We start from the raw sequence: 18,798 nt of genomic DNA on the forward strand, positions 1-18,798 counted from the left end.
CTAGCAGATTATAGAGAGCTGCTGCTTCAGTGCTGTTCCTCCAAGGGGAAGGAAAAAGAGGAAGGTGCTGGAAAGGGCACTGAGGGCAGAGGGAAGAGAGGGAGGCACTGAGGTGGCCCATAACCAATATAAGCCCCAGAGCAAGTAAGAAAATGAGTTTCTCTTAGGTCCCTACTGGGTTCGAAGACCCAGAACCACCCGTGCATACCAAAGAGAAAGCATACTTACAACTACTACAGGAAGACAGCACAACGGATATTATGAAAGGTAGAGAAAAAATATTTCCACGATCAGGAAAAAAAAAAAAAAAAAAAAAAGGCACCTGTTGTAACTGAGGGGTCAGGGAACTCTTCACAGCAGAAACAGACTGTCCCATGGATGGGGAAAGAATGTGGGGATTTTGAAAGGTAAGGCCACAGGGGTGGAGGAATGGCCCCAGGCCTCCTTGGCAGTGTGGCTACTGCAACAGGAGGTCCCGTACATGTATCTGCCCGGACCCGCGTGCCTCCTGTGGCCTCCATCCAGCCTCAGCCTCGTCCCTCAGGGCCCCGTCCTGACTCACTTCTGTCCCCCTTGTCTCTCTGGTTGCAGGACCTATGAGCGACCACGCCCTGAGGGAAATGTCCCACACTCACCGCAGCCCTCTCCTCCCGGAGCCTCTTTCCAGCAGATACAAACTCTATGAGTCGGAGTTTACCAACCCTAGCTGGCCCTCAAGCCCCCAGGACACACACCCGGCCCTGCCCCTCCTGGAGATGCCTGAGGAAAAGGTGAGAAGTCTCCCTCCCAGCAGGTCTCCCAGGTACAGAGAAGGGGAGGAAGGGTGATGAAAGACACTGGAGACCCAGCTTCCCAGGGCATGCGTTGCATGATGGCCTGGAAGGGCCACTGCCCAAGGAGGTTCTGCCCCTGGGCAACACAAGGTCACACCCCTGGTTGGTCCTATTTAGCCTTATGATGGAAAATGGGGTTCTGTGTGCAAGACGATTTTAAAGACAGGTAGAGAACGCACGCACTCACACACCAGTCTTCCAACCAGTGCCCCCAAATCCTTCCCCTTAGACCTGCCCCCTCGACTTCCCTTATTGTCTCCCTAAAGTAAAACCTGTGTTCAAATGCTAGCTTTTAACACTCCATGAACTGATACAATGGAGAGCAACCCAGGACCACTAAAGGTTTTTTTTTTTTTTTTTTAATGAGATATAACTTAGATATCATAAAATTCACCCCTTTAAAGTATACACTTCACTGGTTCTTAGCATAATTACAGAGTTCACCAAAATCACCGCCAGTGGATTCCAGAATGTTTTCATCACCTCGAAAAGAAACACAGAATACCCATTAGCAGTCACCCCGCGGTTCCCCGTCCCCCACACCTGGCCACTGCCAATCTATTTATTATCCCTCTGGATTTACCTATTCTGTATGTTTCATGGAAATGGAATCATATAATATATGGGCTTTTGTGAAGTGCTCCTGTCATTTTCCATAATGTTTTCAGGAGCATCCTTATTGTAGCATGAACGGGGACATTGTTACCTTTTAGGGCCAGACAATATTTCATGGGATGAGTATACTACAGTGTATTTACTCATTCATCAGTTGATGGACACTTGGGTGTTTCCCCTTTTTGCCTGTCACAAAAATGCTACTATGAGCATTTGTGCAGAAGGTGTTGTGCAGACATGTGTTTTTATTTTTCTTGGGTATATATCCAGAAGTGGAATTCCTGGACCATATGATAAACCTAATGTTTAACATTTTCAGGCACTGCCAAAGTAGCTGCATCAGTGAACATTCTCACCAGCAGTGTACACGTCCTGCCACTCCACCTCCTTGTCAAAACTTGTCATTGTTTTTTTATTATAGCCCAAGTGAAGGTGAACTGACATCTCACTGTGATTTTGATTAGTATTTCCCTAATGTCCGATTGATGTTGAGCATCTTTTCATATGCTTACTGGCCAGTTGTATATCTTCCTTGAAAAAATGTCTTCTCAAGTTCTTTGCCCATTTTTCAACTGAATTATTTACCTTTTTTTATTGTGGGGTTGTAACAGTTCTTTCTATATTCTGGATATTAGACCCTTGCCAATTATGTGATTCACAAACAATATCTCCTACTCTGTAGATCTTTTCACAGTCTTGAAAGTGTCACAAAGATAGAAGCACAAAATTTGTGATTCTAAGTCTGATTTATCTATCAGATTGCTTCCACATTTAGTGTCATATCTGTAAGAAACCATTTTCTTATCCAAGGTCATGGAGATTTAGTCCTATGTTTTTTATGTAACAGTTTTATAACTTTAGTACTTACATTTAAGTCTTTCATCCATTTTGAATTAATTTTTATATATGGTGTCAAGTAGGGGTCTAACTTTAACCTTTTACAAGTAGGTATCCAGTTGTCCCAGCACTATTATTGAAAAGGCTATTCTTCCTCCATTGAACTGTTTTGACACTCCCATCAAAAATTAACTGACCACAGTGCATGGGTTTATTTCTGGACTCTCAAATTTATTTAACTGATTTATATGTCTATCCTTATGCTAGTAAGTAGCATGCCATCTTGATTACTGTAGCTTTGTAGTAAGTTTTGAAATGAAGAGTATGAGTCTTCCAACTTTGTTCTTCCTTTTTAAGATCGTTTTATCTATTCTGAGACCCTTGAATTTCTATATTACTTTTAGGATCCAACTTTCAATTTCTGCAAGGAAATAAAAAAAGGTAATTGGGATCTTGATAAGGATTGTAGTAAATCTGTAGATGAACTTGAGTATTGCCATTTTAACAAGTCTTCCAATCCATGGACATAGGATACATTTCCATTTATTTAGGTCTTTAATTCCTTTTGCTGTTTTGTAGTTGCTAGTATAAGAACACTTGTACAAAACCTTTAGTTTAGTACGCAAAGCCTTTTATGTTAAATTCATTCCAAAATATTTTATTATTTTTCATACTATCATAGAATCGTTTTCTTCTTTATATTTTTGGATTGTTCATTGCCCAGGCATACAAATAAAATTGATTTTTGTACATCGATCTTCTACCCAGGAAACTTGCTGAATTTCTTCACTAACTTTAATGGGGTTTTTTGAATTTTTAAATAGATTTTTTAGAATTTTCCATAGGGTATCCCTGGGTGGCTCAGTGGTTTAGCGCCTGCCTTTGGCCCAGGGTGCGATCCCGGAGTCCCGGGATCGAGTCCCATGTCAGGCTCTCAGCATGGAGCCTGCTTCTCCCTCCTCCTGTGTCTCTGCCACTCTCTCTCTCTCTCTATGTCTATCATAAATAATAAATAAATAAATATTTAAAAAAAAAAAAGAAGTTTCCATATAACAGAATGTGCCATCTGCAAATGGAGATAGTTTAAATTCTTTCTTTCCAATCTGGGTTCCTTTTGTTTGTTTGTTTTTCTTACCTAGTTGCTCAGGCTAGAACTTGCAGTACAATGTTGAATAGAAGTGACAAGAGAACCAACATCCTTGTCTAGTTCCTGATCTTAAAGGGAAAACATCCCATCTTTCACCATTACCTATCATAGTAGCTGGGGTTTTTAATAGATACCCTTTATTAAGTTGAGGAATTTCCTTTCTGTCCCTAGTTTGTTAAAAGTTTTTATCAGGAAAGATTGTTGAATTTTTCAAGGGATTTTTCTGTGTCTATTGAGATAATCTTGTGGGGTTTTTTCTTTCATTAGGTTAATATTAATAATTATAGTTTTTTTGTGTGTTGAAACAGTCTTGAATTCTGAGAATAAATCCCACTTGGCCATATAATTCTTTTTATATGTTACTGAATCTGGCTTGTTAGTATTTTGTCAAGAAATTTTGCACCTATATTTACAAAGCAGATTGATCTGTGATTTTCTTTCTTGTGATGTCTTTGTCTGGCTGTGGTGTTAGGGTAATACTAGTCTCATAGAATGTATTAGAAAGTGTTGCCTTCTCTTCTAGGCTTTGAAAAATGTTATTAATTCTTTAAAGATTTGGCAGAATGTGCAAGTGAAGCCAACTTAATTTGGGATTTTCTTTGTAGGAAATGTTTTATTTGTTGTTTTTGTTTTTGTTCTACTAATTCAGTCATTTCCTTGATTATAAGTCAGTTCAGATTTTCTGTTTCTTCTTGAGTAGGCTTGATTGTATGGTACCTGTCTAAGAATGTATCCAGTTCATCTAGGTTAACTGATCTGTTAACATACAATTATTCATTTCTTTAGAATCCATTTCCTTATAACCCTTTTTATTTCTTGAAGGTTGATATTAATGTCTCCTCTTTCATTTCTGATTCTGGTAATTTCCATCTTCTCTTTCTTCCTTGGTCAGTCTAGCTAAAGGTTGGTCAATTTTGACAACTGCAATTAACCGTCTTTTAGTTTCATGGATTTTCTATATTTTTTCTTCTCTATTTCATTTATTTTCATGATAATATTTATTATTTCCTTCCTTCTACTTGCTTTGGGTTTAGTCCATTGTTTTTTTTCTAGTTTCTTAATGTGAAATGTTAGGTTGTTGACACAGGATATTTCATTTTTTTCACAAAGGTCTTCATACCTACAATTTCCTTCAAACACTGATTTAGCTGTATCCCATAAGTTTTAGTATGTTGTGGGGTTTTTTTTTTTCATTCATCTCAAAGTATTTTTCTAATTTCTCTTCTGTTTGCCTCTGTGATCCATTGATTATTTAGGAGCATGTTGTTTAATTGCCACATTATCTCCCAAATTTCCTTTTGCTTTTGATTTCTAAATTCACACCATCATGGTCAGAGAACATACTTTGGAGGCACCTGGCTGGCTCAGTTGGTAGAGTGTACAACCCTTGATCTTGAGGTTGTGGGTTCAAGCCTCACATTGGGCACAGAGATTACAAAAAATAAAATCTTTAAAACAAGAGAGAACATACTTTGTATTATTTCAATGCCTTTAACTTTACTGATACTTTTTTACCAGTAAAAATATTTTACTTATCTTATGGCCTAACATATGCTGTGTATTGGAGAAGGTTCCATGTGCACTAGAAAAGAATTTATATTGCCTTTATTTTTTTTTTAAACCTTTGACTTTCTTTTTTTTTTTAATTTTTATTTATTTATTTATGATAGTCACAGAGAGAGAGAGAGAGAGGCAGAGACACAGGCAGAGGGAGAAGCAGGCTCCATGCACCGGGAGCCTGATGTGGGATTCCATCCCGGGTCTCCAGGATCGCGCCCTGGGCCAATTATATTGCCTTTATGAAGGAGAATTTGTGGAGATCCTTACTCTATCACTTCCACTAGTATCCTCCAGACACTGAAATCTTAATATAAGGAGGACTATAGACCATCAGTGTATAATAGAAATATAATGTGAGCCACATATGTATATTTAAATGTCTATTAACCACATTTTTTAAAGTAAAAAGAAGGTAAAATTAATTTAATACTATATTTTATTTAGCCTAATATATATGGATATATATAATATTGTTATTTTATCATATAATCAGTATAAAGTATCATTGAGATATTTTACACATTCTCTTTTCATACTAAGTCTTCAAAATCCACTTAGAGACCATCTTGATTCAGATTAGCCACATTTTAAGAGCTCAATAGTGATATGTCCTATTGGCTATGCTATAGGATAGTGTAGTTTTAGAACAAGTACTCCTGACCAAGGGGTCCGCAAATAGAATTGAGGGGGTTTGAGCTTGGATGGGGAGAATAATTTATCTGTATTTCACTAACTTCCAGTGAACTTAAGCACTTATTTGAATTATAAACATAGCAAATAAACAACAGCTCTATCAGTATTACCTGAGATTGTGGCCATTGTCACAGGTTGGGTTCCCCTAGAGGCTGACTTTGAGGTAGAGATTTGCATGTAGGAACTCTACTGGGATGTGCCTTTGGGGTCAATACTTGTAGAGGAGGAAGGGCAGCAGGATTAGGCAGAAGGAGAAGTTGGGCTATAAAGGAAGAGTTGGGCGATAAAGGCCCCAGGCAATCCTATGGTGAGATTTGGATCTCAGGTGGCCCTGTAAGGTTGCCCTGAGTTGGGGTGAGAAGGCCTCACATATTCACTCATTGTTACTTTGAAATTATAATAGTTATTGGATTGGCCATACCTGTATGTCTATCACAAGCTAAAAAGTATATATATATATACTTTTGCATATATATATATATATATATATATATATATATATATATATACTTTTTAAAAAGTATATAAAGTATATATACTATATAAAGTAACTGTTTTCTTTGCAATTCTATTTATTTTATTCATTTCCCAACATTAGTCTGGAAAAAATAACGTACACAATCCTGGAAGAGCTGGCCTGCGTGCAGCACTCTGGACAGCAATAGAGAGTGGACAGGTGTCTTAGGATCATTTATCTTTATCAGAACACCTGACAAGCTTCCATATCCCCAAATACCCCTGCCCTCAAAAAGCTGTATTATCTGATAGTTTGTCATGGTTTCTCTTAAAAGGATCTCCGGTCATCCAATGAAGACAGCCATATTGTAAAAATGGAAAAGCCCAGTGAAAGGAGTAAAAGGAGAGAAAGCGGGGCAGCCCATCGGGGCTCTGCAGGCATGGGGGGCATCAGCCTCTTCCAAGCAGTGGGCTACCTCACAGGGGAGATGAAGGAGTGCAGGAACTGGCTGAAAGGTAAACAGATGCCCCAGGAAGAAGCAGCCAGGCTGGCCTGGGAGACAGCACCCCCCTTGGGCCTGGGTGGAGGATGCTGCTCCTTTGCTCACTCATGGAGAAGACTCTCAGCTGGAGTGCTCTCACCCTGAGTTGGCTGTGGGTGGATCGAATGTACCCTAATGACTTGGAATTCCCATGGTTTCAGAATTAAATACACTTCACTGATTTTAGTTCTTTGAACTAATTCTTTGCCCCTACATGGAGTAGGTACAGTACGACCACTTTAGCAACGTATGAGCCATTTCCCAATGGCTGTTCCTTCCCTGGTTCCACAGCCACTTATTATGTGCCAAGAAAATATTGACCTCACCCTCCCTCATGCTCTAGCGTTCATTCTCTCCTTTCAATGTCCTTCTTCTCCTAGTTTCCCTCAATTAAATACTGCAACAAACACCCCTACCCTCCCTACCCACACCTGTAGGCTGTCCTAGAAACCAAGCCAGAGACTGAGGCAGAATGTATGTCCTCTCTTCTAGACCTGGCTTCCTCCACATCCTAATTCAATACTGATTCCACAGCTGGACTAATATCATTTCTTTTGCAACGTCTTTTCTCTAGACTACTGTCTTTGCTGCTCAGATACCAGCTTTCAACTGAGTCATACACTGCAACACGAAAAGAGAGTTTCCTTCCCTCCTCATCCTTTCCCTTGGACCAATAAATTTCCTTTGGAATGCTCCTGAGGCTTCCGTGCCAACCAAGCTGATGGCTGGAACGGCGTTAAATTGGTCTCAGCACGGTGCCTCAGTCTGTATGGCAAAAACACACCCACTGTGGACTGATTGCCTGGCCACTCAGAAACTCAGGCTGGGGGGGGGGGGGGTGGCAGGCCAAATGAGACAAATGTCCTGGCTTCTGCATCCCTGTTTGCCTTGGTTGCCATGCCAACCAGTGGTCCAGCAGAGAAGTACCGGCTGCCCCCTGCTGATACTTCTGCCTATCTCTTTCAGATAAGCCCCTGGCCATGCAGTTCACAGACTGGGTCCTGAGGGGAACTGCTCAGGTGATGTTTGTCAACAACCCTCTCAGTGGACTCATCATCTTCATAGGGCTCCTGATCCAGAATCCCTGGTGGACAATTGCTGGGGGCCTAGGGGCAGTGGTCTCAACCTTAACTGCCCTCGCCCTGAACCAGGACAGGTGGGTCCCTGTCATTGGTGGTCGTGGGGTCTTAAGGTAGACAGGTAGAGAAGTGTTTACTTGAGTAGTCAGCCAACCTTATCCTACCAGCCTGCCCAAAGTCTCCTGAAGATCAACTTTCAACAGGTCACTGGAGGCCTCTACAGAATCAAACAGAATTAAACTACTCCTTTGCTCACAGCAAGTGACAGCACTGGGCTCCTTTGAACTGTAGATCCTTCTAGAAACCCTCCCTGGGAGGCAGGTGCAGAGGAACACTTAAGCGGTTCTTCCCTCATGGAGCCTACCATCTAGTTGAGGGAAGATGAGGAACTGGCAAGAAATATCTCAGAATAACATGAGACAGTATGTACCAGAAAGCTCAGAAAAGACAGACATCTCTGAGGGTGGAAGGGGATGAGAGGAGGCAGCCTTTGAGCTGGAAACATGGGATGTGGAAGAGAGGAGGAAAGGACAAGAGGAAGGATGGTGCAGAGGCAGGAGGCAGCTAGAGGAGGGGCTGCAGAGTCCAGGAACAACAACAAGTAGTATTTTATGTAACTTGACCGTTTCCATAGACTTTGCCCGACACTGTTCCAACAGTTCTCAAACTTTCCTGATGGCTAGAATCATCTGGGCTGACTGTTAAGAAACATGTCTTCTTCAGGCCAACCCCTTCTATTCCCTGCGACAGTCCCATTCAGTGGGCCAGGGAGGGGATGTTTTTAACAAGATCCTTCTGGATGCTTCTGATCATCAGAGAAGTTTGGGAATGCCCATATTTTTAGTGTTTTTCAATTTGGGGGGGATTCTTTTTTTTTACATATTTTTTTTATTGGAGTTCAATTTGCCAACATATAGCATAAAACCTGTGCTCATGCCATCAAGTGCCCCCCTCAGTGCCCGTCACCCAGTCACCCCCACTCCCTGCCCACCTCCCTTTCCACCACCCCTTGTTCGTTTCCCAGAGTTAGGAGTCTCTCATGTTCTGTCTCCCTTTCTAATATTTCCCACTCATTTTTTCTCCTCTCCCCTTTATTCCCTTTCACTATTTTTTATATTCTTTGGGGGGAGGGGATTCTGATCCATTTGTGGATCACAAATTAATTGTCAGCAGTATTTTTTTAAATCAAAATACTAGGATAAAATAAAACAGATTAGAGTAATCCGTATGTAGTAGATATTCTGTGAAATTTTTGTTTCATTAATGTTGGGATGTGTTGTGTATGTGGGGGAGGTGTATATGTAGAGAGAAAGAGAGAACTGGGTCGTGCTATCAAATATATTCCCTCTGTGGGTCACTGTGAAAAAGATTGAAAAGCACTGTCATGCCTTGTTACATGTGATTCTCACCGCCACTTCCCAAGGCAGACAGTGAAGGTAGGAGGATCCACACTTCCCAAGTGAGAGAAAGAGACTGTGGAGGGCAAGGTGTTCACCTAAGGTGCCACAGTCAGTGGGAAGCAGGGCTCGGGCCGGGACACTTGGCCTGCATCTCCTAGGTTGAGGTCACACTCTCCGTGTCACATAGACACCATGAACAGCAAGGCCAGAGGCACCCTGGTGAACCCAGGGAATGGGGAGTAATCAGAGTTAATGGTGTTGAAACCAACATCACACCTCCTCCAGGCCCACCTGACATTCCAGATGCCACCAAGGCAAATTTGTGAGTCAGCTTGTCTCCCCTGAGAAGCCTTTCATTCATCTCTCAGGTGGCCTTGGGGGACCACTCCAAGTCTAGCAACCCGGGAGGCCAATCCAAATTGGATGACTGAGAGACCAAATTCTTTGGAGTGCAGTGACAGAAAAAACAGGCACCAGCCAGGATTTTGTGTCTCTCTTTCAACCACTAGGTTCCCTATTCCTACTTCTCATGGGCAGCCCCTCCTAGCCCCATCGTCCTCATCTGTGAGATTTGTGACTTACTGGCTCACCTTCGAGGAGCCAGAGTCTCTTCCTGCACTGACTGTCTGAATCTCTGACTTTCCTCCCAATTATGATCAACTGGAAAACTTGCCAGGCCGTTCAGAGAGCTGCTTCACGGACATCAAAATTACAGCGGAGACACAAACCATGCCTGCCAAGTCCTCCCAAACATCTTTGCTAAGACAAGAATGGGCCTGTTTGGCTTCCAAAGCTCTCTCTGATGGGCCCCAACATATCTCCCATTCAGTATCGCACTCTTCCCGATCGAGCACTTTTGCCTCTATCTAATCCATTGTTTCAAATCTCTCCTCCTCCAGGGAGCCACCCCTGATTTACCCCAGGGCTCTCTGAACCCTCCTTTCTCACTGGATAACTGCAGAACATATCTCAATAACTCTATGGGACAGTTCTCCAATAGTTTTCTGAGTCTTCTCTCCCAGACAATGTTCTAAGCATGTTCGGGACGGGAAGTCCATTCTGAATGCTCCACATGCTACTACAGTGACTCGAAAAGATTCCAGCTTCATTGCTGATAGGCCAAGACCGTGTCTGACACCATACTTTCAAAGCTCTAGGAGCCCTACAGCATCCACGCACACATCTTTCCAGGGAATCCTGATGTCACCACTGTCCCCAACAAAGCATGGACACGGCCACATGTTCTCATCAACAACCTCTACCATCCCTCCCCACCACCCCTACTCTCCAACCCCCATCCCCCTGACCACCCCTCTTTCCTGTCCACCAGTCTTATTCCCCGTTGCCTCCTCCACCAGCCCTATGTCTCCCCTTATCCCTGCTACCTTGCCCCCACTGGCCCAGAGGCCACTTCCCAGAGAGGAGCTTCAGGTCAGCGACACTACTGCTGCACCGTCCTGATGGGATGTAGTCCTCGCCAACACCTTCTTGGCACCAGGGTTAAACCTAATTTTATATCCTTGATAGTCAGAGGGGGACGTAAGGTCATGGGTTTCATTTTGACAGCCAAGCCAATAGGCCTCTAAAGGGTGAGTAGAGAAGTGTTCTGGGAGTGAACTTCCCCAGGGAGGGGCAGCTATGGATGTCGCCCTAATTTTGTCTCCCCTGTGCTCCCTTGTTTAATTCCTACTGTTCCCACTACACCTTGCCCCTAGGGCTACAGGACAGCCCCTAGTGGGCTTTTCTCAGTTTGCCTGAAGCAGTCAGTCTTAAAACCAAAAAAGTACTAAATGCTACTAATGCTGACCAGAAATGGGAAAATACAGCTAAACTGCAAACACACTTAAAAATAATTGTTTTCCCAAACATGGGTTTCTTATTTACAGAGAGATTATCTAGTCCTGAGGACGTTCTGGACCCCAAGGGTCTTGCCCGCCAGCCCCCTGCCTATCTCCAGCTGCCCCATATGATCCTGGCCTCGGGAGCAGCACCCCCCACATACTGTCCAGAGGCCCATACAAGTGTCTCCCACAAGTGTCTCATGTTCAGCTTTTTCGGTGACTGTCCAGAGACTCCCCATTCCCCCCAGTCTAGCTGAGCCCATCTCCTGGCCCCTCCAGAGCTGAGAGCTCCCCTCGTTCCAGACCTCAGCCATGGCCTCCACTGGATGCAGACAGTGAGTGGGGGAGGAGCTCTAACATTGGCACATGTGCATTCCACAACAGACATTGCCTGTGGTCACACTGATGTCAGACAGACGAGCTGCAGCCCAGGCAACTTCGAGTCAGGGACAGGGGGACAGAGTGCCGCACACAGAGCTCAAGCTCAGGCAGGGGTCTTCAGGGCCTGGCCCAGTCCATCCCTCGCCCCACTCCCCATTCCCCCAGCCAGCAGAGCTATGGGCAAGGGCAGTGTTTATCAGCATCAGGGAGGGAAGTTTAGGTGCATGTAGACTTCCCAGATGAGATGAAAAGAAAGGATAGACTCAGGCTTGGATTCTCCAACCTCCAGGGCCCTGCCTGCCCTGCCATGGGGAGAGGCACCTGCACATCCACTTAGGGATGCATTGTCCTCCAGGAGAGGCCAGGTGACAATTACAGCCTCATGCAGTGCGGGATCTCCTCCCTCTTCTCTTCCTCTCTCCTCCCTGTCTCCTACACACTTACACACACACACACACACACACACACACACACACACCTTCCCCAGTGTCATAGCTCAGATTTCTATTAGATCTCCCACTATATTTAGCCATCTGAAACCCCCCTGAGAAGCCAAGGGGAGAGCTCAGAAGCAGTGAAGAGACTTAATCCTAGAATGGCAGGGTAATCAGGTCTGTGGGGAGGGGGTGTATCTAGGAAGGTGCTGGCAGCTATGTGACTGCCCAACATTCATTCAGGAGTAAGCTGACTTTTTTCTGGGAGTACTGGGTGGGGGGGGAGGATGGGGAATCCCTATAAGCACCACCAAATTCAAATGCAAAGTAACTGCCCCCAACCCCAGGTCTGCCATCGCCTCTGGCCTCCATGGGTACAACGGGATGCTGGTGGGACTGCTGGTGGCTGTGTTCTCTGAGAAATTGGACTATTACTGGTGGCTTCTGATTCCTGTGACCTTCACAGCCATGACCTGGTAAGACACCTCATTCTTTCTGCTCACAGACCCACAGGGCCCCAAGTTGTTGTGTCTTACACCTGACAGAGACGTGAACCCTCCTGGAGCCCAGTGCTTCATAGGCTGGCTTGTCCCACAAGACACAGTGAAAATCCATGAATTTGGTTGCAACAAAGCAGATCAGATCATTTTTTTATTTCGGAATAAGAGAGACCCTTTAGAGCAGAAATGAGCACAGGTTTTTTTTATTGTGCTAATAATCTTCCTTGAATTATAGTTTTAATAATAAAGGCTAACATTTATTGAGTATTTCCTACAAACCAGGCACAATGCTAAGTCAGGTCAGGTTATAATTGTCCCCAATTTACAGAAGGGAAGACCAAGTCATGAAGAGGTTAAGTAACTTAACCCCAGATCGTATTTTTACAAAGTTTTTGATGATGAACCCAGAGTCTGCAACTATAAAACTCCAGGCTACGTGGGAATCATCTACACCGTGGCCTCAGCAAGGTGATAAAGCTATAAACTCGTTTGTGACAGAATCGGAGCTCTCTTGGAGCAGACTATCGGTAGTGAAAGCATAGAATCTTTGAACAAGAAGCATCAGTTAAGATCTTGCTGTGCAGTCACCTCATTTTGCAAAGGAATAAAAAAGTCAGGAGGAAGGGTCTTGGAAACAAATATTGGTGGAGACCAGGGGCATGCTAGGCCTTAGCTCACCCTGCATCTGTGGCCTGTCTGTGGTGCCTGAGGCTTTTATCACTCCTGTGCCCCAGTACCAAAGGACAGGAGCCTGAGGTGTCCCATGTCCTCCAGACCGTGCCCTGCAGCTCCGAGACATGCTGACTCATTTTTAACATCTCTCCTTAGAACATATCTTTCTTCGGTTTCTAGAGTTTCTAAAACCTGTTAGCTTGGGATCCTTGGGTGGCGCAGCGGTTTAGCGCCTGCTTTTGGCCGAGGGCGCGATCCTGGAGACCCGGGATCGAATCCCACGTCAGGCTCCTGGTGCATGGAGCCTGCTTCTCCTTCTGCCTATGTCGCTGCCTCTCTGTGTGTGTGTGTGTGTGTGTGTGTGTGTGTGTGTGTGTGACTATCATAAATAAATAAAAATTTAAAAAATAAATAAATAAATAAATAAATAAATAAATAAATAAATAAAACCCGTTAATTTAATTTAGTTTAAGTATTGTTGTATTATTTTTTAGGAGTACTTGTAAATGAATTACTACGTTGAGCATTCTGAGCAATTCAAGTTTCTTCTTAGGGTTTCTGTCTTTATGAAACCATTCGGACCAGAAGCTGTAGCAGTCATTTCTGTGGAGATTTTTCTCAGTGCCCCCCACCTGCTCCCTTGTAAGGAGTAGCAGACCTTATCTTCATTTGCATCCCTGTGGTTTACAACAACACAGATGAAGCCTCCCAGAAGCTGCATGGCCAGGCTGCAATAGGTGGCAGTGTGTCTCTAGTGTCCCCACCCCCACCCCCACTCCCCAGGTTAAAAGACAAAAAACCATCCAGCATCCAACTCTGTGCTGCTGTTTCAGTGTGTTCGCTAATCTATTCATGTAGAACCTAAAACCCGTAAGGTAGGTATTAGGAATGCCATTTTCCAGGTTTATCCAACAAACAAATATTAGCTGAGTGCCTGCTATGTGCAGGGACTATTCTTGTGAACAAGAAATGGCCTCCATCCTCTTAGAGTTTATGTACTTCTTGACAAAGATAGAAATAATGCCCCCCAACTAGTTGAATAAAAAGAACATGTCAAGATTTGATAAAAGCACTGTGAGGAAAGGCAAACAGGGTGAGGGGACAGAGGGTGATTCCAGACATGAGTGGTCAGGGAAGGCCACTTCATAGAGGGCACATTAACGCTTTCACCTAAATGATAAAGGGCAGCTGCTGTCTGGACATCTGGTACAGGATGCTGCAGGCAGAAGCAGTGGCATGTGCAGACCCCAACAAAGGAGTGTCTGTGTTCAGGAAATAAAACCAGAGAGGGGCTTGCCCCCTGTGAACAAAGAGAAGTGGCAGGAAAGGAGGGCAAAAGTAAGTGAGACCTAGATTCCATTTGCTTTGAGGATCCAGTAAGCTTTTTGATTTTATTACAACTGTGATGAGAAGCAGCTAAAGGGTTTTAGGCAAAGATGTGATAGGATAGGGTTTACATTTAAACAAACCACTTGTCTTGCCATGTGGAGAATGGATTTTAGCTGGAGCAAGAGTGGATGCTGGAAGCATCGTCTGGAACTCACAGAGAAATGAGAATGGTCTGTGTAGACACACAGGAAGGTGGTGAGAAGTGGTTGGGCTTGGAATATATTTTAAAGAAGGTGTAGGCAACAAGACTCGCTGGGAGGCTGTGGTGTGCAGGGCGGGTGGGGAGAAAAGAAAATCCAGTAGACTCCTGTAGTTTGCCTGAGCACTTGGTTTGATGGACAAGACTAAGAGAAAAACAGGCTAGTGGTGGGAGACAGGGCACAAATCAAGAGTTCTGTCAGACATAATTATTAGTCTTTAAATTCCAAAGAGATATGTTGACAAAGTAACATCCAAAACTTTGTGATACATTCAAGACTTGGAGGATAGAAACATATGGAAGATATTTTGTCCATTTAACTAAAGGATATCACTCAGAAAAAGAAGATTAAGAAAGAGAAGACCCAAGGCAGAGCCATAGGATCTTCCAATAGTTAGATGCCTAGCCGAAGAAGGAAAGAACCACAAAGAACAGATGACAAGGAGTGGCTGGAGAAGCGGGAAGAAAAGCTAAGAAAGGGCAGTGTGCTGATAACCCAGACAGAAAGTACGTCAGTCCCATTGGAGCATCCAGCTGTCAAATGAAGGGAGCAGGGAACGGCCATAGATTTGGCAAGATCAATGTCATTGGTGAAGTGGACAGGAGCCACTTCGTGGTATGGGGAGAACACACACCAGATGGGAGTAGGTTCAGGAAAGAAAGGGGTAGGAAAGATTGGGCATACCCATCTCCTGAGGAGTAATTGCTATGAAGGGGAGCAGAAAAATGGGGCAAACTAGCTGAAGGGGACATCGAGTTAGAGGAGGAGAATGTGTACGTTCTTGTTGTAGACTTACAAGAATGATGTAGGGGAAAAGGGGAGACTGAGGCTGCAGGAGTGAAGCCTTAGAGACAGATTGGATCCTGAAGTACAAGAAAAAGAATTGGCCCAATAAAGAAGGAGGGACAGTTTCATTATATGACAAAGGCAGAGAGAAAGTTTGTGGGAGCCGGGCCATTAGAGTGTGTGGAGCTTATGATTGGGAAAAATTAGGCATCTTGCATCTCATCATTTCTATCCTTTTTAATGAAGTCGAGCAAGGTGCTCAACTAAAGGGAAGCAGCTAGTGAAGGTTTGAGGAGAAAGTGAAATGTGAAATAGTTGTCTCAGCAATTTGGAGAGTTAGTCTGCCAGGGCTGTGTGGTAAGTTTTTCAGGCAGTCTTAAATGCCCATTGGACACCCATGGTCATCAAGGTAGACCAGTCCACCAGATCATGTGACTTCATGTTTTGTCTAGCAGTTTACCGGGTGTGGAAGACGCAGGGTGTCAGGTGTCTGCAGTGGCTAATACCTTCAAGAAAACTAAAGTTCAAGGAGAGTCATTACCTGATGTAGCTCACTCAGCTTGTTAGTATAAGCATTAGGATTTGCACCCAGCTCCATCTGTCTCCAAAATGCATGCTCTTCCTAAGGAAGACGCCAAGAAGAAAGAGGGCACAAACAACTGAAGGCTCCATCTTCATGTGATGACTTCCAGAGTTGCTCAAGGCACTTCAGCTGAATCCAGGACCACACATTACCTATTTGTGCCATAACAGCCACCTCCTACAAGGCCAGACTTCAAAACGTTATCATAGCCCAGGATACGTACATCTCAATGATATTGATGATGTTGTACATCTCAAAGGCAATGCATGATATTTTCTAAGGATGACATTTTGTTTCGTTCTCTTGGTTTAAGAAATAAGGAAAGATCTAAATTATAAAGTTTACTATTTGAAACAAATTATAATACTTTAAAAAACTTGTTTCTCAAAGATTCACCCCTAAATTGAACACCTTATTCCCAGCCTCAGATAAATGGGCCACTAGAGTCTCCAAGGAGCCAGGAATGGCCATGCCAAGGAGACGGGGACAGTGGGTGGCACTGTGGCCAGAGCTAAAGAGACAATGTAGACCTAAGGATGAGCATGGATTCACCCTTTGTCTCTCTTATCTTCAGCCCACTTCTTTCCAGTGCCTTGAATTCCATCTTCAGTAGGTGGGACCTCCCGGTCTTCACACTTCCCTTCAACATAGCCGTGACCCTGTACCTGGCAGCCACAGGCCACTACAACCTCTTCTTCCCCACGACGCTCGTGCAGCCCATTTCTTCAGTGCCCAATATCACCTGGTCAGAGATGGAGATGTCCTTGGTAAGTGCCCCAATGACAGGTGACCTTGCTTCCACCACACACCTTCTTGATAACCAGCCTGTGGATTACCTAGGTTCCCTGTTTCTCTAGGTGCATCTCCACCAGATGATCGTCATGGGAGAGGATAGGACAGGGAAGGGCTGCTGCCGCCTCCATAGGTTCTTTTACCAAACCCTTATTGAAGACCTGTTATGTGCCGGGAACTTTATCAGACACTAGGAATAAGGGAGTAAGAGGACAACAAGCTGTCTGCCCTTTTGAAGTGTCCACTCCACACAGGGAAACACAGTAAACAAGCTCACAGACAAGTGCTAAATTGATAATACACAATGGTGGGGTTCAGGGAGAATAAGATGGATGGTTGGGGGAAGAGGCAAGACACTAAAATAAGTGTTGAAAATTAGGATTTGGGGGCACCTGGGTGGTTCAGTGGTTGAGCATCTACCTTTGGCTCAGGTCGTGATCCTGGAGTCCCAGAATTGAGTCCCATATTGAGCTTCCAGAGAGGAGCATGCCTCTCCTTCTGCCTGTGTCTCTGCCTCTCTCTCTCTGTGTCTCCAATGAATAAATTTAAAAATCTTAAAAAAAAAAAAAAAAAACAGAAAAGGAAAGAAAATTAGAATTTTAAAGATATCATCAGTAGAAAATGGGGATGAGTTTTAATGTACTTTCCGTATCAGTGGCTCTCAGGAAGGGGTGATTTTGTCCTCCTGAGAGGGCAAATGTCTGCAGATATATTTTTAATCATCTTAACTGAGGGGAGGGGTGCTACTGGGATCAAGTAGGTAGAAGCCAGGGATGCCGATAAATATCCTACTATGCACAAGACAGCCCTCCCTGTCACAAGAATTATCCAGCCCCAAATGACAATAATACTGAAGTTGAGAAACTCTGCTTTATATCCAACTATGATAAGCGTACATATTCATTTATTCTACTGATGTCTAGACACCAGAGATAAGGTGATATAATAAAAATCTAACATAAGATTACATATATAGAATTGCAACATTTGGCCTTGTTAATGGACAACATAGATCGCCAAGAGCTCACGCTAAGGCAAGCTTGTGACATACCAGACACTGTTCCAAGCCCTTGGCTTCTGAAATCGTTTAACCAACCCTCATAATAGCCCAATGCTGTTAACTTTTACCATTATCCCTGTTCACAAATGACAAAACTAAGGCACAGAGAGGGTTAGCTGACCAGGGTCCAACTGCAGCTTGTGTGCCTGAGCATAAAACCCAGGCGGCCTGATGCAGAGCCCAGGCTGTGACTGCTACCCACTTCGTCCCAGGCAGGACAGGCACCTCCCGGGAGCAACCACAGGGAGGCAAAACCCTCTGCTTCTCAGTGCAGTCCACCCCTCCTCTCTGGGTCTCTTTATTAAGTGCTGGAGTATTCTCTACCTTCCTCAGAAATCCATCCCCCTCCATCTTTCACCCATTGGTTCTAGCTCACCTTTTTAGAGTAATTCAGAATATTGTTTCCAGGATTGCCTTTTGAATGCTTGTAGACATAACCTATGTCCTTAATCCTGTTTATGCAGTCTGATTCCTGAGCCCCTACTACCCAGCGAAGCCCATTGTCTACATATTTAAATACCCAGCATGACCCTGCTGCCATGTGCTGAGCTCCAGGGCCACCACTCCCAGGGCGAGGCAGGCAGCACAGGTCCTCCAGGGCTGGCCACACTCGGCTCTGAAACCATCAGAAAAGGAAAGGCTTCCCTGCCCCTACTGCAGATGCTGCTGCAAAAATTTTGAAGATTTTGTCATTTTAAAGTTTGTCTGGGGCCCAAGGCAGGAGTAGGATTAGAGTCAGGGTTAGGGCCTAAATCCAAGAGGATGGAAAAGACAGTGCCCTGCATTGAAGGGAAAGCCCACCCTCTCAAGTGGAAAACAGCAGTGGGAGCAGGGGTAAAACCCTAACTCTGCTAGGACCCAGAGGGATCCTCATCTGGCAGTTAGGCATATTGTCTTAGGGGCCCAGACCTGCTGTCCCCTCAGGGCAGGGTCCAAGTGACAGCAGCAGGGGCATGTGGCACTGCCAGAGGGAAGGGCCCACGGAGACCCTACCCACC

At 44.3% G+C, this 18,798-nt stretch overlaps 1 protein-coding gene across 2 annotated transcripts in view; it reads left to right on the forward strand.

Moving 5' to 3' along the window:
- LOC140635212 (urea transporter 2-like) overlaps positions 1-18,798 on the forward strand; it is a 470,205-nt gene that overhangs the window by 441,123 nt on the left and 10,284 nt on the right. For both annotated transcript variants that reach the window (XM_072829450.1, XM_072829451.1), the window contains 5 exons: positions 592-770; positions 6,477-6,657; positions 7,650-7,839; positions 12,166-12,294; positions 16,523-16,715. In XM_072829450.1, the coding sequence (XP_072685551.1) occupies positions 597-770; positions 6,477-6,657; positions 7,650-7,839; positions 12,166-12,294; positions 16,523-16,715 (867 nt within the window). In that variant the 5' untranslated portion in view covers positions 592-596. The remainder of the gene's footprint in view (positions 1-591; positions 771-6,476; positions 6,658-7,649; positions 7,840-12,165; positions 12,295-16,522; positions 16,716-18,798) is intronic.

This window comes from Canis lupus, chromosome 6 (genome assembly GCF_048164855.1).
Source record: "Canis lupus baileyi chromosome 6, mCanLup2.hap1, whole genome shotgun sequence".
In the NCBI taxonomy this organism is placed as follows: domain Eukaryota; kingdom Metazoa; phylum Chordata; class Mammalia; order Carnivora; family Canidae; genus Canis; species Canis lupus.